Raw genomic sequence first — 23,068 nt, 5'->3', positions numbered from 1 at the left:
CCGACTTCTCATTCGCGTAGAGATGTTTCTCGTTCTACTTTCATTCTCAAAGGTGGTGTTGTAATCGGGATTGTTTCATTTTTCCAAAAGGTTCTCCTTTGGAATCAACCCACATTCACAACGTATTGGCGGCGTATCTTTGGAGCCAATGCCTTCACGTATAATTTTCCGATTGAAACCCTAAAGCTTAGCTGGTATTATCATAACTCATAACAACTGCTGTCTTGAACAAGTTTTTAATATTTATTCCTAATGGTTTAGTCCCGGGATAATTCTACCGAGTTAACTATAACCATATAACATAGTCTCAGGATAATTCAACGGAGTTAACTAGTACTATCTTATATCCAATCAATGAGGCTAGTCCTGAGATAATTCCACCGAGTTCAACACCATAGACATAGGTCCCGAGATATTTTACCGAGTTCAACATATGTCTTTCGTGTTCTCGAGAAGATCACTGTCGGTTTTTGATACTGTAGAATCTTTGATCTTAACTGGTGATCAGACAGTTCCTATTGCCGTCAAATAGGAAAGCTCGTTTCATCGGACTCATACAGGTATTTCAAACCCATGATGTATGCATTTAAAACAAGAACTTTATTTATAAACAATGCTATGCAATTGTATAAACATTTTGCCTAAAAGAAATGCACTTTAAATACTTCAAATGTAAACGTAATTATAAACTCACTGCTTGCTATGTTACAAAAACTTCGGTCTTGATATCCGTCAAGTTCCTTGAGCTTCTTGCCTGGTATTATGTTGCCTTTTCAGATCTAGAACAATCAATAGTAAACTAGAGTAAGGATCTAATTTAAAATAGACACTTTAGACTAGAGAATTAAACGTATACGCGACTCATCAAATATTTACGTATAATAGCGATACAGGCTATATAAACTCGTTGATATACTATTCTATCACTCATATTCTTTTAGGTTGATCATAAAAACCTAAATTGCAAAACTTTTATTTTATATTCTTATCAAATAATCGAATTAATAATTGATTTTACTTTTAACTTTGTAGCGCATTTTTTTAGTTCGTCGAACTTTCTATTGCGTATTCCATTTTTACTGTTATTTGATTCACCGTATCAAATAAACTAACGCTCTATATCCATTCAACATTTATTAATCTCATTAATCATATATTCCAAATTTACTTTTCAATTCATAAACAATTTACGTTTAGCTAATGTAACTTTCTATCGCAAAATGTTGTACTGTCGCAAAATGTTGTACTGTCCAGCCGGAGCAACACTGAGCTCTGCTCATGGTGGTTTTGCGCTTCATCGTGGCAGCAATTCTGCCATTAAATAATTTTCTTGCTTGCCGTAGTAAGAACTAGTTTCCGGAATCCTCGTCGAAGGTAGGGACCAATTTTTCTTCAAATCAATAACAAACAAACCTCAAAACTCACCTCTCAAACCAATTCAATCATCAACAATCCATAGCTTACAATTTCATGAAAAGTCAAATTAAAACCTAACATTTCTAATCCATGTAGTTCAAAAATTAACCACACAAACTTTAAATTAATGAGCTATCATCCATTACCTTTGATTGATGAATGATTTGGCTCAAGAAATCAAGAGCTATGGTGAAGTGATCTTGAAGCTATAGAGATGGGGAGGGTTCGGCCTTGAGGGATAAGAAGGTAAGGATTTTTTTTCCTTTTCATATCTTACGAAATGAAATGTTTTTAACATAAGTGGATTCTTAAATCCACTAGGCTTTAACACGTGTCATCATTTAGTGGGTTAAAGGTCCACTATAACTCAAAACGTCAAACTGGCGTGCTTAATTCTAAAAACAACTTTCCGACGTGCTTAATACTACCCCATACGTTTGGCGTTGGCAAAGTAGGTTATCTGTCACTTTTCGATAACCCAAACTAGAATGATGAAGATTATCGAATTTATATATTAAGACAAGACTCGAGTAAGTCGGTTTCGAGAATTCTAATACACAAAGATTGATATTAGAATTTAATTAAAGGATAAGAATTGAGACTAAAAGAAACGGTGAGAAAGGTTATTAAAATAAAGTTTAAGTCCCAAATTAGTAAATAATAAATTAATCTCGAGAATTGAAATTAATATTTTCTATGCAAAATAATAATTATGGATTAGTATTATTTATTTAGGTATAAATAATACGCATGTAATTGAGTTAAAGCGAGTAATTAATCTATTGGTTAAAATAGAAAGTTTGAAAGAGAAATGAGGAATTAAAGAAGCTAATTAACCAAAGTATATAAACCAATTCATATGAATTCAAGAACAGAAGAAGTATCAGATATAGAAAAGGAAAGAAAAACTTGCGATCATAAGGGTTCGGCCATTCGACGTCTGAATCGCGTGATTTTCGTTCCGTTCTCTTCATAAATTCGTTCTCTATCGTCCCCTAGCTTTGTATCAAGGTAAGCTTAATGTTTTGGTTAGGGTTTTGGGGAATATAAGGGCTGTTGCGATGTAATTACGTTGCGATAGAATCGAACACGTCGGAATCACGTTGTTATTGCCATTTTTTATAGTTTTATAGATGGGTTTTGTGGGTTATAGATGTAGAATCATGTCAGAATGAGTTTGAGGGTTAAAAGTGGTGAATAAAGTGGGGGGGGGGGGGGTAAGTTGATCTCTCATAATGTGAGACAAAGTCTCACACCGTGAGAGAAGCTGGGCACAATGTGCCCAGCCACCGACGGCCCCCATACATCGTGCCGAGGTCCGACACGATGTACCCCAACCCGATAGCATTTTGTGGACTCTAAAAATGTAAAAACGATCGTTGAACTTGACGTTTCAAGTTAGGTTTTGAAAATGGATACTTTAAGCAAAGCGTAATCGAATAGTCGAATACCACGAATGGTATTAAACAAGTATAAGATTATGATTAAAGGTTAACGAGTTTACAAACCTTATTAGGATTGAATTGGGATAACCTTAGTTTGTAATTTAGGGTTTTAAGTACGCGTGATTCACGTTTATGAACTAAACGTGTATTTGATTTGAATATGTAACAAACATATCGGCAAGCGACGAGGTCGACATATTAGTACAAGCTTACTATCATATCGATAGCCTAGTAGATTGGATAGCGGTCTAGGTGAGTTATATTTTACTTTCGTGTATTATTCGTAAAACCTATTTGATATACTATAAGAATATTATCGCTTCCATCGCATAATATATGATTTGATCGTATAATATATTGTTTGATTGATTGTTTTTAAGTATAAGAATCTGAGGGAACAAGCTACCTATTGGGTGTCAATAGGTTGTGTGATCACCAGTATCAGGTCAGTCTTAACAAATAGAATTAGACTAACTTATTTGTGTTAGACACAAGATTGAAACTTGGTCGAACTATCCCGTGTGTCTAGTGGGTTGAACTCTGTCAAACTATCCCGTCACCCACATATCTATCGATTGTTCGGATTGAGTAGTGGTACTGGTAAAACTCGGTTGAACTGCCCCAGACTATACCACCTGGTAAAGGTTAAAACTCGGTTGAACTATCCCAGCACCTTACAAACAGGATTTGAGAAATTATTATCGTTTGTGAATACTAGGAATTACCTAGTTTAGGATTGTTATAATATTAGGGTTTCGGTCGGATCAAATGCTTGGCTTATATTATATATTGTATAAATGATTGTTTTAATGCAATGTTACTTTATAATTCCGTTAGTAATATGTAATCTCACTCAGCATAGTCTGACCCGTTGTTTTTTAACAATTTCAGGTGCTTAGTGTCTGGAGTTGGCTAGAAACCACTTTTTTGGGTCCGGAAGTCTTCGATTACATGTATAGTTCTTGACTTTCGTAAAGCTGCAGTAGTAGTCCTCTATTGACAGAGTCTTGGCCTTGATAGCAGTGTATTGTGTTTGTTATATATGTGTTGTCTTTGTTTATATCTTTTGTAGGCTACGCCAGTTATTGTATTTTGTTTCACGGTGATAGTTGCCCGTGATGTGACCTAGATACACTACTGTGTATATAGTACCGGTGGGCTAGCACGTACATGGTACGTAAATTAGATGCCCGTATGTTTGATCGATCGACTAGTGTGTATATATATACACTAGTCCATTTGTTTAGTCCTGATATGATTGTTATTTGTGATTATATTTGCGTACCACTCCCATTCTTTCGCGCCGGTCTCGGCTCAATAGTTTGGATCGTGACATTAATTCCCAAAACAACTTTCCGACGTGCTTTTCTTGATCAATTTCTCAATTTTTTTAAAGAATAATAACCTTAGCTTTAAATTATTATTATTTAAACTCTTACGCTTTAATTCCATTTCGATTGTATTTATTAATAAATTTATTATTTTCGACCTACTTGACCTAAATTTCTCAATTTAAGTACAAAGTAAGATTTAACTTGTCAAAAACATTTTAGGGTTACTACAGAGACCTTAGTTCTCATAACAAATTTTAGAAGTGGGGATAAGTAACTTGAACCCAACAAACCCACAAACTCGACCTTAAATCTAGTTAGAAGGGATACACTAGAGGAGCACAAAGAACCCAAAAGAGATAGAAGCAGACACAGAGGTCTTGAGGAAAGAATACAAGCAAAATAAAATTTCCACACCAACGGTCGAATGCAATATAGCCCTTGAGGAACGACAAAAGGGACATGATAGATTCCTCATAGTGGTAGTTGAGGTAGAAAGACGAGAGATCTAAATAATATTGGTGGTTCCGGGAGCGTACGCAAATATAATCACAAAACAAGCGTACCAGACCTTGGGAGGAAGCATGATTTAAATAAAAGAACAACTTTAAGATCTCTTGGTGATGAGAGGAGAGAGGCTCCCATCGATAGGAAAAGATGTGATCCGATTGCTATTTAAGGATTCAAAAGGGTAGGAAAGGATGATCAGATCTCTATTCTGGATAGTAGAGAGGAGACTCCCATACAACCTGATATTAGGGCGACCCTTCCTCTATGAATCAGGTGCGGCAATTGATATTAGAAATAAAAAATGATGATCCCCATGAAGGAAGGAACGCTGGTGTTCACAAGAAGTCGGGAGGAGGAGGTAGCATCTCCCATGGTAGCACTAACTGAGTTTCTACCCATAGATGAAATACTCGAACTTCCATGCAAAGAATCAACGGAGGAGCCGGTCGGAGAGACGAATCTCTTGGAGATCTGCCCAAAGAGAGCCATAAAGATAGGCACTCGTATCAAGGGATCGACAAAAAGCAAAATTAAGAAGGTTCTCGATCAGTTCCAAGGAATCTTTGCCACTAAAGCATTGAAAACAAGGGGAGTGGACTGAGGGGTAGCATGTCATGAGCTGAATGTCAGCACAACGGCGAAACCAACTCGAACAAAAGAAGCGGAGACATTCAATGGAACGACGAAAAGCAATAGCAGAAAGGGTAGAGAAGCTACTCGGAGCTGGTTATATCAAGGAAGTCAAATACCCACAGTGGTTGAGTAATGTAGTCTTATTAATAAACACAAACATGAAGTTCTGCATGTCAATCGACTTTACAGACTTAAACAAGGCATGCCCGAAAGACTACTTTCCCTTGCCCAACATCGACCAATTGGTCGACGCCACCGCTGGATATCAGCTATACAGTTTGGTAGACATGGCGCATGGATACAACCAGATCCTGAGTAAGAAGGAAGACCAGACCAAGACAAGTTTTGTCACCAACGAAGGTACTTATTTTTACACAATGATGTTGTTTGGTTTAACAAAATGCAGGTGACACGTACCAACGACTGATGAAGTATAAGTTTAAAGAGAAAATTGGCAAAACAATAGAATTATAGAATGATGATGTGATTATAAAAAGAAAAAAAAGAAGAAGATCACCCGAAGGACCTCCGGGCGATGATGGAAGTACACAAAAAATTCAACATAAAAATGACTCCAGAGAAATGCACATTTGGCGTGGAGGGAGGAAACTTCCTCGGGGTGTCCCAAAGGGGAGTAGAGGCAATTTTGGAAAAGATTAATGCCATCCTAGAGATGAACCCCCAAAGAACCAACGAGAAGTTCAAATTCTCAACAGAAGATAGTACCAGGGAGATTCATCTCATCATCAGCAAAAAGACGACTTCCATTCTACAACACATTGAAACAAAGATATTCAAATGGGACGGAGAATGCGACCAAACCTTTGACGATTTGAAAAAAATTCCTACTGAAAATGCCGCTACTAAGCATTCTTGTAGATTTAGAAACCCATTACCTATTCATATTAGTGTTGTCATATCTTGTAAATTTTCGGCATGTTTCGCGAGGTTCAAATAGTTTTCGATTAGTTTTTAATTTCTTACGTGCTAATTTTGTTCATGTGTTTTTATTATTGGCTAGCTTTCATTTGATTTTTCGATTGAGATTTTGAGTATTTTTGTGCATGGTGGCATATGAGTTTTATCGGGTTTTAAATCGTAGCGTTTTTGGTTATCGTTCAAAATTTTATTACTGATTTAAAGCTTTTGGTTAGACGATCGTCTGTTCTTTTTAAATTTCAGACGATCGTCTAGTGTTTTAAACGACCGTTTATGTAGATTATTATAAAGAGGGTTAATTCCTAAAAAAATCACGAACTTTATGTAGATGGAACCAAGAATGAGAAACGGGCAGGAACCTGAGATTTGCTTTCTCAGGCACTAACTCACTCTCGTTAGCAATATACCTTTGTTGAGCAACGTGTACCTCGTTGACAATGTTGAGAAAACCCTGACAAATTGATTCATAAAGGTAGTCTTCCTCCAAGTGATGATAGAAAGGCGGAGGATCCATCATCCCAATAAAATCACGGATCTGGTGAAGAACACCCAAATTGTTGTGATTACAGCCATAAGGAAGGATCAAGTGAGACTCATCGTAAACTGTGACACTAGGAACCGCAACCACATTTTACTCAATAGCCTTGGATGAGAAGAATCTGAAGACCCTTGGTGGACCTTGATAAGGCCAGTCAAGGGAATGGGACGAGGCGCCGGTAGTGTTGATGAATTTACCAACTTGTAATACTCGATAAGTCGAGGTCGAACCCACAGAGATGAGAGGTTTAATGTGAGTGAAATATGATTTTGAACTCCAATTCGTTTAACAACGAGTAAAATGTTTTTCGATTAACAACTACAAAATTAAACTAAAACAAGCAACCATTAAGCTATAAAACAAACTACAATTAAACAACTAATTGTCTAAAAGTTTAAAAACGATAATTAAAAGCCCCTAACGGTTGCTAATCATACCAAATCAATTCCTAGGTAGAAAGGTTGGGTATACAGGTATTGGTTCGGGTCAAGCCATTATAAGGTATCCAAATCCGCTCTCTCGAGCCGGAAATCGAAGAACCGACAATTGATAAATAAGTCAAATTCCAATTCACTCTCGTGTAATTAGATGTCGACTACACTAATCAATCTGATTGATCTGCAAACTCAAACAACCGTCTAATCCCTAAATCACTCTCCTGCATCTAAGTCTTAAGCTTATCCTTAACTAGGTCTATTTGATTAGTTTAAATCTCGCCCTCACTAATCAATCACTAATTAAAGATTAAGATATCAATTTAATCTAGACATTAACACCAATAAACACAACAAAACCCTAACCCATACAACCCTAAACAATCATCTAGCAATCATATAAGGCAATCATAACAACCCCTAGACTAGGGGTTTAGCTACTCATAACTAATGTAATACTAACTACTAAGTAACAATAAGCATAATAAAGATTAGAATGATTACCTTAAATAGTATACGAATTAAAAGCATAAACAAGAAAATGAAGATTCCAATAAATTAGCTTGCATTAAATAAGGTGTGAAACCCAAAAATCTGGAAAAATGATGAACACCAACAACTATGAAGATCCTCTCTCAATTGAGAGGAAAAGGAATAAAAACTAAAGGTATTGATTCATGTCTTACAAAATGAGGTTTTTAACCCTAAAACAAGATAATGTTCCTTATATAGTCTTGACAAAAAGGGAAATAAAAAACATTATAGATAAAGTGTGTTGGCCAAAAATGGAACTGGACCAAGCCAAGCTCGTTTTCCCAAAAGGATTTGTCTTCTGAATACTAGCTGTGTCTCGATCGAGAAGTTCATTAAAGGGGCACTTCTCGATCGCGACCTTCATTGCAATTTTACCCAGGCATTTTCTTCTTGATTGTCTCGATCGAGAAGCATGGTGAAGTGAGCTTCTCGATCGAGACCTTTGATAAACTAGGATTTCTCGATTCTTTGCTTGAACTTCCCAACTCATAAAGTCTTCAATGCTCTCCACTTTTGACCCAAATCAGCTGCACAAACACTTCGCTTTCCTAAAAACATAAACACATGTAATAAGGTACAAAACACTCATAAAGGTGCGACAAAACATGATAAAGCGATGTGAAAACTACACAATTACTAGGAGTATTTTACTCCAATCAAACCTCCTCACACTAAACGTTTGCTTGTCCCCAAGCAAGAAATGCACCAAAACACATCACAATGTTGCCAATTATGGAAAAACTTTCATAAGTATCAAAAAACAAACTCTCTCATAAACAAACTTAAATGCACTCGTCTAGTGTCAACAACTTCTAATGATGCAAACAAATGAGCAATGCAATAGCAAATGACATACTCTGATGACAATTAGACTACACTTGAATTAGCTTAAGGTTCTTGTAGGAGCGATCAAGTTGCTATGATCATCTACCGGACATGCGAATACTTGGTCAATTTTAAAAGGACAACAAGGCATAGCAATCATGGGCATCAACAAAATCATTTCAATTCTCCCAAGTTGCACTCTAACGCACAAGTGTTTACAGTTGAAGGATAGAAAGGTCAAATAATTTCTCATTCGGCATAAGCTTGCTTTTAGTCCGAACTACGCTACTTAGTTTGGCAATCAACAACTATCATATGGTCTTAATCGGGGTTGTAACTTGTCTGGGGGTTTAGGGATAGGTGAAAGGACTAATTGGCTACAACTTGACTTTACAACTATTACATAAATTACAACTTGGGTCTAGCCTGGAAATTTTTCATACAAGTAAATTTTCTAAGGTCATTATTTGCTCTTCATTTTCTTTTACTTTTGATTTTCTATTTGTCATAATTTTTCTTTATTCTTTCTTTCTTTCTTTTTCTTTCCTTTTCAAGGCCCACATTTCTTTCGTTCACATCTTTTCTATTCTTCAAGCACTACTGGATTTCAGTGGTTTTGCGACGGACAATTCCGTCGCAAATCACTAATATTCCGTCGCAAATGTGTATTTGCGACGGAATTAGTCCGTCGCAAAAGCTCTGGTCGCTAAAATATTAGCGACCAGAGCGTCGCAAATATGGCGACGGCCAGCCCGTCGCCATAACCAAACACACCGTCGCCAATGTCGTCTCCCAAAAAATGAAAAGGGAGACGTATTGGCGACGGATTTAAAAAATTTGCGACGGAATTGATTCCGTCGCAAATATTGACATTTTGCGACGGAATCAATTCCGTCGCAAAATGGTACAAGTTTGCGACGGAATCAATTCCGTCGCAAATTGTTAATATTTGCGACAGAATTGATTCCGTCGCAAATTGTCAATATTTGCGACGAAATCAATTCCGTCGCAAATATAGTCGCAATTTGGACAGAATTATCTATTTTCCGTCTGTTTTTCCTATTCAATTCACGACGATTAAAATCTGTAAAATCTATTATTTGCAACTCTCATTAAAACTCAATTTCCAAAAACGACCGATTTCATATAAAAACATGTTATATTTTACATATCGTAAGAAAATATATAAAACAAGATAACACAAAATGTATAAAAGTGACAAAATACAAAATGTCAGAAATACAAACGTGACACTACAAAGTCGGAGTGTCGTCATCGTCTGAAGGACCTGGGGGTGGGCGATACTGCGGAGGAAGAGTCTGCATCATCTTCGCCATCTCGGCCTGAATAATCTCGGCCATCCTCTCATTGGTTCTCGCCTGCTGGGCACGGAGATCCTCCACCTCAGTGGTAATCTGGCGCAGTCCGTCCTGGATCCCCGCCCGCACACGCCGCTCGATCTCCTCCTCAGTTCGCTGTGACTGTGTGGACCTGGTCCTCGCCCTACTAGACGTCGTCGTATCCACGTACGCACTAGTCGCTGAACCCAACTCGTAGACACGCCGCTTCTTGTTGACGCCCTCGATATCCAGAAATAGCTGCGTCTCGTCGACTTCTGCTGTGCTAGACGAACCACCCTCTCCGGTCGGCGGCTGCGATGCAGCAGCAAGTCTCTGAGCAATTGCATCCTACTAAAAGATTGAAAAACATATATATCACATAACGGCTAATTAAAACGTATAACATATGAAATGTAAGTATAAATCCTAACGAAAATTCGGCAGCATTTCCTCTATAATTTGATCAACACCCATTTTTCAGGGACATCCTGCAAACATATAGATTTCATATACAACCCACCGGCTGTTAACACACCTAATCTAACATTTACAATTTAAATTAAAACACATTTTACACTAATTTAATCTAACACTTGAGTAAAGTAAAACAACTACTAAAATTAGATTGTTTATGACTTACACTCATGTCTTGAGCCCTCTTGTCTACCATGACACCCTTATCAGCTTTCGTGGAGTGCATCCGAGTATACAGCTCCGTTGCGGTAGGCTTGCGGCCGAGCTCGTCAGCCTAAAAGAATAATAAACAATTTGTTAGTTCATCAGAAAATCAGAAAATAAAAGATAGTTATAAATAAAAAAGAATTCTAGAAACAAACCAACACATCCATATGTCTGATGGCGGAACGGGATCCCCCTGTGTGGCGTACTGGTCCGGAACCGGCTCCAGCAGGCTCGCTCATCCGATTAGCGCGAGCTACATCGGACTTCTTCTTCTCGTCCTCTGACGCCCAGACGGCCTGCCAGGAATCCCAGATATCTTGGCTGATCGAGGTATGTTTTCCGTCCTTCTCTCTCATCCTGTGAATAACGTCCTTGTATCGGTTGGCAGCATGCGTCATGAATACACCTTTGATGACGTCGTCGCTGTAATCCGCCGTATCCCACCAGTATTCCTTCTGCAAAACATAAACACCAAGTTTGAGTTAGTAATTTTGCGTTAGTCTAAAATCAAACTTTAAAATTAACAATTTATTACCTTAAATTCCTCCCAATAGAAATCTCTCTGCTCTGGAGTCAGAAACCGCCAGGCTCGCCCATTCTCGAACCAGCACTTTCTAAAGATCTCCCGCATAGATCGGGAGATTGGTCCAGAGTTCAACAGCCTCTCCCTGCGAGGTTACAGCAAACTTTTATTACTTTCTATAGCAAAACGATAAAAAAAATTAAACTAACAATTTACATTCTTACCTGCTGGCGTCTGGGAAACACAGTGCCCTCCCCTGATCATCCAGCTCTGCAGGGGGCTCTCGTGGCTGTCGGGGCTGAACGGGGGGGTGCCGCCTCCACCTCCTGCTGCTGATCCTGAACAGGGATATCCTCAACAGGGGCACGCACAGCTGGGTTACCCCGACCACGACCTCTAGCTGGGTTACCCCGACGTCCCCGACCTCTAGTCGGATCACCTGAACCACCCTGCCCTCTCATACCTGCAGACATTAAAATATGTTTCGTTCCACATATAACAATTTAACAATTATAACAAAACATTACAGAAAAATACATTATAAAAAATACATTTTAATTGTTAACAATTTCATATATTTAAATTAATTAATACATTTAATAATATAACTAATTCATTACATTAATAAATGAATACAACTAACAAAAACTGCAAAAATATCAAATGCGTCAGTCAAGTTGTTCTTCATCTTCGTCTGATGAGGATGGCGGAAATTCTTCTTCTTCATCTTCAGCAGGAGGGATTTGCAACGCATCTTTGTCCGCCACCTCATTCAGGTCAGCTAAATTTGTGGGATTGTCGTCCGTTTCAACTATAAGGGGATTTTCTTCAATGTCATCTTGAAAGGCCGGGATAATTGCATCGGGCATGTCAAGTTCTGATCGTGCCTTAATTTTGCAAACTGCCCACCAATTTACTTTGTCCCGTTTTCTACTTGGATATGGAAGGTAGTGAACTTGGTCAGCCTGTTCTGCCAAAATGAACGGTTCGTATTTATTGTACCTGCGTCTGTGATTAACATCTACCAAGTTGTATCGATTGGTAGTGTCCGTGCCTGTATCTGTAGGGTCGAACCATTCGCATTTGAAAATGACGGTCTGCTTCATTGGTAGAGCTGGATACTCTAACTCAATTATGTCCGTTAGCACTCCATAAAAGTCATTTTCACCCTCAACATATTCTGTTCCCCTTACGCACACACCGCTATTCATTGTAAGTTGATCATGCCCATATTCCTGAGTCAGAAATTTGAAGCCATTTACATAGTATCCCTTATATGTGGTGACCTTTCTACACGGTCCCTTTGCGAGACTCAGAATAAACGGATTAGTACAGACAGTTGGATCTTTCACCTGTGGGGAGTTAGAAATTTGTAAGATTTATAAACCTTATTATTAAAATGGAAGTCCATTGTTATAAGATACGTACATATTGTTCGAACCAAGAGGCGAAATCACTTTCAAGCACTCTTTCAATTTCTGTTTCACTTATGTCACTGTTCCTTTCGCGCAATCCGGCCACAAAAACCCTTTAAATGGAAAAGGCCCAAACTAAATCAAATTCTAGCAAATATGTGAAATATTACACTATATTTAAATGCTTACCTTCGATAATCTTCGATTTCGGAACAATTCAGAAGAACATAGGTCCGAGCAGCGATGATCTCATCGTCTTCAAGATATCTCCTGCCGCTACCACGCAACGGCTTTCCCTTAGGTTTAAAAATTCCCAGTTTGTCGGCATCTTCATCGATATCCATATCACAAGTTTCATTTCTTCCCAAACGCACGGGTAACATCGGATCGCCTTCAGCAAAATAATAGGATGCAAATTTAGCGATTTCTTCTTGCAGATATCCACTACTAATGCTCCCTTCGACCCTGCCTTTATTAGTGACCTTTTTTTTCAATTTCCTCAAATATCTGTAACCGGATATTAATATTAGTAATATGAACAGATGGATTCGAGAAAAAACCATGACTAATTGATTACCTTTCAAATGGATACATCCAGCGATACTGAACCGGTCCTGCCATCATAGCTTCATACGGAAGATGCACGGGAAGATGCTCCATAGAGTCAAAAAAGCTGGGTGGAAATATACGTTCCAACTTACACAGGATTTTTGGGATCTCAGTTTCCATACGGTTTAGATCTTCCTGTGACAGTGACGTGGAAGTTAACTCCCTGAAGAAGATACTTAACTCTGTTAGAGGCTCCCACACATTTTTCGGAAGTAGCTCCCGAAGAGCGATTGGCAGAAGTCGTTGCATAAAAACATGGCAGTCATGACTTTTCATTCCATGCATTTTCAGCCCCTTTAGATCAACACATCTAGACAAGTTTGACGCGTACCCGTCTGGAAACTTTATTTTCTGAATCCACTCAAGAAAAACTCGTTTTGAATCCCTATCCAAAGCATACATTGCCTTTGGAAATCTCCCAGTTGCCGGATCTTTAGCTAACCCTGGCCGATCACAGATGTCGTTCAACTCTTCACGAGATTTTGCATGGTCTTTTGTTTTCCCGGGGACATTGAGAACGGTATTAAAAATGTTATCGAAGACATTTTTCTCAATGTGCATGACATCGAGATTGTGACGTATTACATTCGTTCTCCAATAAGGCAAATCCCAAAAGATACTTTTTTTATTCCACCCATGATCTTTTGACAGTAATGCATTAGTAACTTTCGCACCAGGCTCAAATGCCTTCTTAAACCCCGGTCGATCAATCTCTGCTAACAGTTCATCTCCAGTTCTCACCCCTGCAAACCTTTTCCCGACCTCTCGTTTCCCCTTACGGAAATCAGTAACATTTTGACGGAATTGGTGATTCGGAGGCAAAAACTTGCGATGGCAATCAAACCACGATTGTTTACCGCTTTTATCCAGTGTGAATGCATCGGTGTTTTCCATGCAGTACGGGCATGCTTTTCTACCAGCAGTGCTCCAACCAGACAACATAGAATAAGCGGGAAAGTCATTTATTGTCCACATAAGAGCCGCTTTTAGTTGAAAATTCTGACGCTTATGAACGTCATATGTCTGGACTCCACATTCCCACAGTTGGTTCAACTCTGCAATCAGCGGCTGTAGGAAGATATCCATTAGGTGTTTTGGGTTTCTAGGCCCCGGTACCAAAACCGTTAAAAACATAAACTCATCCTTCATGCACATGCCTGGGGGGAGATTGTACGGCGTCAAAATGACCGGCCACGAGGAATACTGTTGCCCAAAATTGGTAAATGGCTGAAACCCATCGGAGCATAAGCCTAATCTGATATTTCTCCCTTCATCGGTAAACTCAGAATGCAGTTCACTAAAACGTTTCCAAGCCGGAGAGTCGGACGGGTGGCACATCTTATCACCATCCATCTCGTGGTCTGCGTGCCACGTCATATGCCGAGCAGTGGCTTTCGAAGCGTACAACCTCTGTAGCCTCGGAGTTATTGGAAAATAGAACATTTTACTATATGGCACGTTAGCCTTTCTTTTTGTGGATTTTCCGTGGGTCACAGGTTTCCACCGCGCATAATTGCAAACTTTGCAGCGCGTTAGATCTGCGTCCTCCCCCCAATAAATCATACAGTTATAAAAACAACAGTCAATAACCTCAATCGGCAACCCCAAACCTTTGACCAGCTTCTTAATTTTAGCAAAATTCGTTGGCATCTTGTTGTCCTCCGGGAGCAGCTCCTGTATCAATCCGCATACGTCGTCAACTAAAGCTACTGAACCCTTATGTCGACACTTGATCTCCATCACTTTAGCAGATGCAGAAAATGGAGAGTGTCTGCTATTCCCAGGCCATATGTCTTCTTCAGCCGCACGCATCATATCATAAAATTTTTGAGCTTCAGCATTCGGGAGCTCATCTTCAGGAAACGTTATTTCTGGACCGGCCGCATCAAGAATCATTCTTTGAGCGGAACTGAACTCACCTGGCCCCTCATCTTCATAGTCGAACTCAACATCCTGCTCCGGTAACTGTGCAAGGGGAGGGGGGGTTCAAAACGCTCCCCTCGCCATGAAAAACCCATACTTGGTAACCTTTCACGAACCCATTCTTCAATAAATGGAATTCCACCTCATCGACATCCCGATAGCTTGTATTTCGACAACCTCTCTTAGGGCAGGGGCATTTTATCTGTACCCCACTCATACAAGCCGGATGCCGTAATGCAAACCGGACAAACTCCTTCACATGCTCCTTATACCCTGTGGTTAGCAGCCCGTTTGTGTGGCTCCTGTACATCCAACTGCGGTCCGTCTCCATTTCTGTAGCGCGGATAATTAGAGGTGGGGTTTTCACTCGAGATAAGCAAAGTCAATGTAATTGACTGCTGAAAAGGTAGGGCCCTATCCCATTCGCAAAACAGGCGCCCCGTAACTCGGCCACGATATATGCCTAGCAACGGAGAAAAATATTCGGCAGCCTTCCGGCGTCGTTCTCCTTTAGTGCGATATTTAGTATATGCGTTGTAACGCTAATTATATATTCCTCGAGGAATAAGCGTTACAAAACATATACTAAACATCCACCCGGAGAACAAACGCTGGAAAACAACCGAATATTTTTCTACCGCTACTAGACATATATGGTTTTTCGTGATCGAGTTACGGAAGCACAAGTTTTGCGAACTGTACAAACTGTACAATCCCGTGTCGTTCAATCTCTTGAACACACGGGACGGGAACTCTACGGCTAGGTTTACGATTTTATTCGGTGGGAATAAAATCGAGGTTTATTTAGGTTGATTATCGTAAATAAAATATATTCCAACTAAAATAAATCAAATTAATTGAGTGATAAAACCTACTTGTTGAAGGGCAGAACCGCAAAGAGAAGGTGAAACGTCCGGATCAATCGGAACCACGGTGCGCGGGCTATCATGGGCTATAAAATATACGTATTAATAAAAACAAATTCTAATTAAAAATCGGCAGCACTTCCCCTAAAAATGAGCATCACCCATTTTTCAGGGAAGTCCTGCAAGCAAATAACAATATACAAAACCACCAAGTTTATCGCAAATAATTGAAATAGTATTGATTAGCTTAAATTATTATCTAATCCAATTAACTAATTAAATTAAACAACAAACTAACAAATTGTTAACAATTAAAAAACTTATAATATAATCATTAAATTAATCTATTTTAATCGACCAATAATAATAAAAATATTAACACGCAACTTTATTAAACTAATTAAACAATTAAACCTAGAAATATCTAGCTAACAATTTTAATCTAATTTAACCTAACAAATATTAAACAACTTTTTTAAAAAAAAAATAGAATTTTATTAAAATTAATATATTTTATTATAACAATTCAACTTAATTCTAATATAATTTTTAAAACGTAAAATAAAACCATATTAACCTAAAACACAAAATTAACCCTTAAACTAAAATAACCTATAATTAATATAATAATTAACTTAAACATTTTTTAACCTAATTTTCTTAAATTTTAATATAATAATTAACTTAATAGTGTAATAATACTAAAAATGAATTTAACATAATTTGCATTAAATTAATCTAATTATAAAATAATTTAAAAACAGAAAAATTAATTAATTATTAAATAATATAAAAACAGAAAATTAAATATAAAATATATTATAATTTAATCTAAACTAACCTAATTTAAACAAACATAATCAAATTAAATATAAATTAACCTAATTAAACCTAAATTAATTAATTAATCTATATAAATTAACTGATTTAATAAATAAAAAAAACTTACCTCAAGAAATAATCAGTAGGTGGAGAGGGAGGGGAAGAAACGATGCCGGAGAGGAGGGGAAGAAACGGCGCCGGAGAAAGGTGAGGATGCCGCCGGAAAATGGAAGAAATCCGAGGGAGGCGCGGCGAGCAGCAAACGGCGAAGAGAATGACGCGGCGAGGAGGGAACGGACCTACGGCGGCGTGATGGCGAGGAGGGAACGGACAGACGACGGACGGCTTGGTGGAGAGGGAGGCAGTTTTCAATTTTTAGAAAAATGTGAGAAACGGCTGAAAAAGAAGAACTGGGCACGTTTTGTTAGGGCTGCAAAATTTGCGACGGACTATAGCGTCCGTCGCAAATTGTGCTTTAATGAAACGGTTCGTTTCATTGAAGCACAATTTGCGACGGCCACTACCGTCCGTCGCAAATTTTGCGACAGCTAACTTTTTCCATCGCAAATCTGTTGAATGAAACGACTCGTTTCATTCAACAAATAAAATTAGCGACGGATATTTATGTCCGTCGCTAATTTTTTTGGCAAAACAAAAGGCGGGAATGGTCCCGCCAGGAAGGTGACGGATTTGCGACGGACTGTCCGTCGCAAATCTGGCGGGAGCATTCCCGCCATCAATTCCTAGGAAAACTGCGACGGAAAGCGTATCCGTCGCAGATTCCGTCGTTAAAATAGGAAATTTGCGACGGATACTTAATCCGTCGCAAATTTCCGTCGCAAAAACCATGATTTCTAGTAGTGAAGCTAGACCAATAACATTTAAAAATTTAGTCATTCAAATTAAGTTGAGGTTGTTTTGAAAGAGGTAAAGAGTTGAAGGGATAGTGTGAAAAGGTTGTTCAAAGAATGAAAAATGTCTAAGCCTCAAGGGGTGCAATCTAGTGGTTAAAAGTAGACTTTTAAAAGTGGTCTAAGTCAAAAATGGGTACTCCTAATTGCCATAATCATTTAATTGCCGACTACTCAACGATGTAACTTTGAACGGACACCAATCAAGTTCTAGGAATGCAAACACAACCCACAAGAAAATAAATATGCTCAACATTTAGAAGGATGTGGTGTAATGCAATTTCTTGATTCCTACGTTCTAATGCCAATAATGACACAAATGTTTCTAAAAGCGCACATCATGCATCTGTATCTCATTAAACTAATCAAGCTCAAACTTACTCAACAAAAGAAAGATATCACCCAATTCCCAAGCGGCAAGATACCAAAACAAGAGAGTGCAACCCCGGAAGTATAAAGTCGGAGACCTGGTCCTAGGAGATGCTGAGATAGGCAAAGCAAATACTGGAGTATGCAAACTCGAAAGCAATAGGAAAGGACCATACATGATAACCAAGACAATCGGCAGGGGAGCTTATCACCTAGAAATAATCAAGAGGGAAGAAGTACCTAGATATTATAATGTACAACATTTCAAAATGTATCACAAATTGAATAAAGCTTACAGAATAATGTTTAACAAAAGCGACAAAAACAAACAAACGGAAACTGGAGGAGCAAAAGAAGTAGATACAGAAGTACTGGCAGGAGGTGGCACAACTTTCCTATGCTTATGCTCCGCCAACATACGTTGAGCCTCCTCCTACAAATCACGAGCATCAACATCCAAGAAAAAAGTATCCCTACAAGGATGAAGAGCCAAATAATTGTCGCGAATTGCTTTACGATGCAGTCTAAACATTCGAGGATTGAGGAAGTAAGAATCCTCTAAGCTCTTCTCCAAAGCAGCACAATTAATCTTAACATGACCTTGCATCAACGGAGTTCAATATAAAAAGGAAAAAGGATCATTTATGCCCATAAAATTTGTCTATAGGATCAAGTGAGTCCCTAAATTTAGGAAAGGATCAAATATGCTCCTAACATCTTTAAAAATGAAAAACCAGGCCATTATTTTGACTCATAAATGAGACGATGGGGGCTGGTTGTTCACTTTTTAAGACGTTAGGATATATTTGAACCTTTTCTAACGTTAGGGACTCACTTAATCTTATAGACAAACGTTAAGGACATAAATGGTCCTTTTCCCATATAAAAATAGTTTAGTTTTTTTTTTATGTATAATATGTATATTATGCCACAAGAAGTGGAAAAGCCAGTTCAAAGCTTTCGCACAAAAAGTGGCACGTTCGAGACGGCACCCTAAAGGCTACGGCTAAGAGAAAGGCTAAGAAGTCACAAACCGCCGAATAAAATACAAAAAGGATTCAGCAAGAAATCTATACCCGAATAAGAAAAATCCTTATTACTACACTTGTAAAGAAACACTGTTTTTGAGAAACATTTAAAAATTACAAACCCCGTATCCTGCAACTTATTCTTAAAAACACGCTTGCTCCTGCACTTCCAAATCTCCTATATCACTAGACATCACAAAATTTGCCATAATTGCAATTGGGAGCCTCTCGAATTAATAGACTGCCATTGCAATATAAAATCTATAAAAGAAGACGGAAAGATCCAACAAATATCAAGTTTTCTCAAGATGTCACATCAAATGCTTCTCGTGAATCCACAATGGATGAAAATGTGATCTTGCGATTCTAACACATCACATAGAGCACAGAAGGAGCTCTCCACATGAATAATTGATCGAGAAACCAAGAAATCTAACGAGGGTACTCTATTGTGCAATGCTAACCAAATGAAGAATTTAACTCTTGGCGGCGCTTTTGAACTCAAAACTTGAGCTAAAGGAGATGAAATTACTTAAATAGCAGCTCCTGATTCCGCAACATTCTGACCTGTCCTCATTGTCCTCTCCACTGACCCACTGTTATCAACTCCATTTACCTTACTTATGTTCATAAAAATCCGCACAGTTCCATTGGTTTCTAACTCAGCAGCAACTGTGTTTATTTGCCCAGAAACAGCCCCTACAACACCAAATCTTGCTGACAGACCCCGACCATCAGCAGTACCATGATTAACAGCTTCAACTCCTCCCCTTTCGTCTACAGCACCAGTAATTCCTCTGGTTACAGCAATCTGGTTCACGTGACCAGAATCGTTGGCGACAGCAGAATGGTGAGCCAACTGCTCATTGCCGGCAGCAGCTTACAGGCGGCAAAAAGAAGCTTCTGTGAATATTTTCGACCTAGCATTTTAACCAATGTTATCATCCTGACCTGGACAAGGAATTAGCACATTGGAAACAGCAAGTAAATCGTTATGCCATGATAATTCTGAGCCTCTCAAACGACGTCGCCATCTCCACCCGTCTCTCCAAACAACACTTATAACAACTTGTTTTTGATTTGAGAGATAAAATAACCGAGGAAACAATAAGTTAGCCAGATCATTCCCCATCCAATTGTTATTCCATAGAGAAATAGAATTTCCTTCACCAATATTATAAATCAAATTGCCAATGAAAACTCCCCAAACATGTTTATCACTGCCACAAGATTTTTTAATACCTTTCCAAATAAACGACATTTTTTTTGACATCTCCATTCAGCAAAAATCCCATCCATCAATACAAGAACAACCAGAAACAACATTAAACAAAAGAGATCGTCTATTGTTAATTCGTACTTTCCAAATCCATTTAAACAGCAGACTATGATTCCTGAGTTTAAGACTATAAATTTCCAGACCTCCATCCTTAAAACTTTGACAAATGACTTTCTAAGAGACTTTACTCAAAACCACGAGACGAAATATCACCCTTCCAGAGAAAACGAATCATATACGACTCCAATTGTTGTTGAACCACGGCAGACATACTGAATAAAGACATAAAATAAACCGGAATACTGATAAGAGCCGGCTTAATGAGCACTAACCTTCCTGCCGGAGAAAGGTTAGTGCTTAATAAAAATAGTTTAGTTTCTACGTCAAAAAAAAAATTCAATGGAACATTTTTAAGACGTTTAGTTTCTACACCCACATATCATTATTATTACTTTGGCCTAATTGCACCAAAAATCAACAACTTTCGCGTGTTTTTGGTATTTAACATATTCTTTTTTTCTTGACATAAAAAATCATCAACTTTCATTTTTTGGCATATTCGTCAACATGACCGTTTCCTTTGAAAAATTAAGCGCAAAACGACGCCATTTTACATTTAAAACGGTGCCGTTTCACAACTCGTGGTCTAATATGCCAAAAAATAAAAGTTGGTGATTTTTTATGCCAAGAAAGAAAGATTATATTAAATACCAAAAACACTTAAAAGGATGATTTTATATGCAATTAAGCCTATTACTTTTGTTGTGGATCTTTTAATTTATGCGGAATGTTTATATTTATAATTTTTACTATTTTATTAAATATAATTTTGAAATGGTCATTTATGCTGTTATTTTTCCAACTATTACTAAGTATACTCTAAATTGATATGAGTAGGTGTGGTGCAATTTTTTTTGCTACAAGAAAAATGAAGCGGGTCTCAATTATGTTGTTATTATTACTTTTTACATTCACACTAATCTCAATCGAGTCGTGTAAGTCTATTATAGGAAGCAAACACTACTACCAAATTTTAAACAAATGCATACATGATTATGGTTTAAATCCACGACTTCAGTTAAATCAGAAGAGCGCTTTACTAACACATTCGCGCCTTAAAATTGCGTGGCGCAATCTTAAATACACCACGTAAGATTAATTTTTACTATATATAGACACATCGTGTTATAATAGATCCAAAGTGATCGTATGTGTATTCGATAAAAATCGTAAAAACAATGATAAATATGATATAATTTTTAAAATATAATATATTTACCGAATATGATAAAGTTGTGAGTAAATATCAACATTTTTTATTTTTTCATGATAGTCTAAGAGGGTGATATTCTATGCATATCTTTTAAGATCAAAAGTCGTAATTAGCGAAAAAGGCTTGACTGCTGTTCTTTACTGTTACTAACAATTTCCATGTGCATATTTCTTGTATATTTCCAAATATTATTCCCTTTCACCATCTTTCTAGGTAGCTAGCTCTTCTCAATTCTACAGTAATATTAACCACCCTTCAGAATCTGTATCTGGCGAGCTATAGTCTTCACCAAATTCAAATTTTCAATTGTTTAATTATGCTGAATCGAGTTAGTAGATTCGATTAATTTTTTAGTTCATTTTGACTGGTTTGCAATTTTAAATAAAATATTAAATTTTTTATATGAAATACTGTTTTTGTTCGAAATTTTTTTTTTACTACCCATTATAAATTTTACATTTCATATTAACTTTTTTTTTATACCACTTTTTTTAAAAAACAAATTTGCTTTTTATGATAACTTCCAATTTCCAACATTTTCTTTCATCATTTTCAATTTTTTTTCATCATTATATTTCTGTATTTAATATTTATCACATGATTTAGTTTTATTTTTTTTTAACTTTTTAATTTTTTTTTGTTTTTTTTTTTGAATTTTGACTTTTTTTCTGTTGATATTTTCCGTCAGTTTTAATATCAACACAAAATCAACATATGTAATAAACTAACTAATTTAAATTTTTCAATCTTTTTTTACACTAAGTTTTATTTTTCTAACATTTTTTCAATTTAATTTCAATTTGTTTATTTTATTTCACATATAATGTGTTCTTTTTTGTTAACGTTAAAATCAACTAAATATCAACATAATATCAACACAATATCAACATAACGTAAACATTGTAACCTTAAAATAATTTAACATCATTATTATCTTTTTCACCAATGCTAAAATAACAAAATATCAACCGAAAATCAATACAATATCAACACTGTAACATTACAATAATTCAACATTATTATTTGTCTTCTTTTCCGATACTATCATATCATAATCTATTCTCAATTTAATTTAATTTAATTTTTTTAATTTATTTCATAGGCAATATTATCTTATTTGTCAATGTTAAAATAAAACAAAATCAGTTGATATCAAAATAAAGTCAATAAAATCAACAACACTGTAACATTACAATAATTCAGCAATCAATCATCATCAACAAATCGTTCTGCTGAAAAAAACGCAGAAATATAACAAAACACAAGAAAAATGCAGAAATAACAGAATTTTATTCCATAAAATCACAAAATTATTCTAAATAACATAAAATGAGCATTAAAATTCTTTAAAGATACTCTTCATACATGTTTAATGGTAAAAAACAGTAAAAATAAACAAATTATCGATCTGAAAATGAAAAAAA

The 23,068-nt window shown here is 37.0% G+C and overlaps 1 protein-coding gene across 1 annotated transcript; it reads right to left on the bottom strand.

Annotated features, from left to right (window-relative positions):
• Positions 1 to 9,760: 9,760 nt before the first annotated feature.
• On the bottom strand, positions 9,761 to 15,427 carry LOC126687815 (uncharacterized). The gene is made up of 12 exons (XM_056106357.1): positions 15,194 to 15,427; positions 13,142 to 15,138; positions 12,754 to 13,071; positions 12,578 to 12,677; positions 11,884 to 12,501; positions 11,793 to 11,797; positions 11,589 to 11,612; positions 11,374 to 11,487; positions 11,162 to 11,294; positions 10,782 to 11,081; positions 10,586 to 10,693; positions 9,761 to 10,293 (listed from the first exon to the last, which is right to left on the bottom strand). Exons 1-12 carry the CDS (start codon positions 15,425 to 15,427, stop codon positions 9,859 to 9,861), a joined length of 4,386 nt encoding a protein of 1,461 aa, XP_055962332.1. The 3' UTR covers positions 9,761 to 9,858.
• Positions 15,428 to 23,068: the final 7,641 nt, after the last annotated feature.

The sequence above is a fragment of the Mercurialis annua genome, linkage group LG6 (assembly GCF_937616625.2).
Source record: "Mercurialis annua linkage group LG6, ddMerAnnu1.2, whole genome shotgun sequence".
Taxonomy (NCBI): domain Eukaryota; kingdom Viridiplantae; phylum Streptophyta; class Magnoliopsida; order Malpighiales; family Euphorbiaceae; genus Mercurialis; species Mercurialis annua.
Note: the sequence above shows the minus strand (reverse complement) of the source record. Positions and strands in the feature narration are given on the sequence as shown.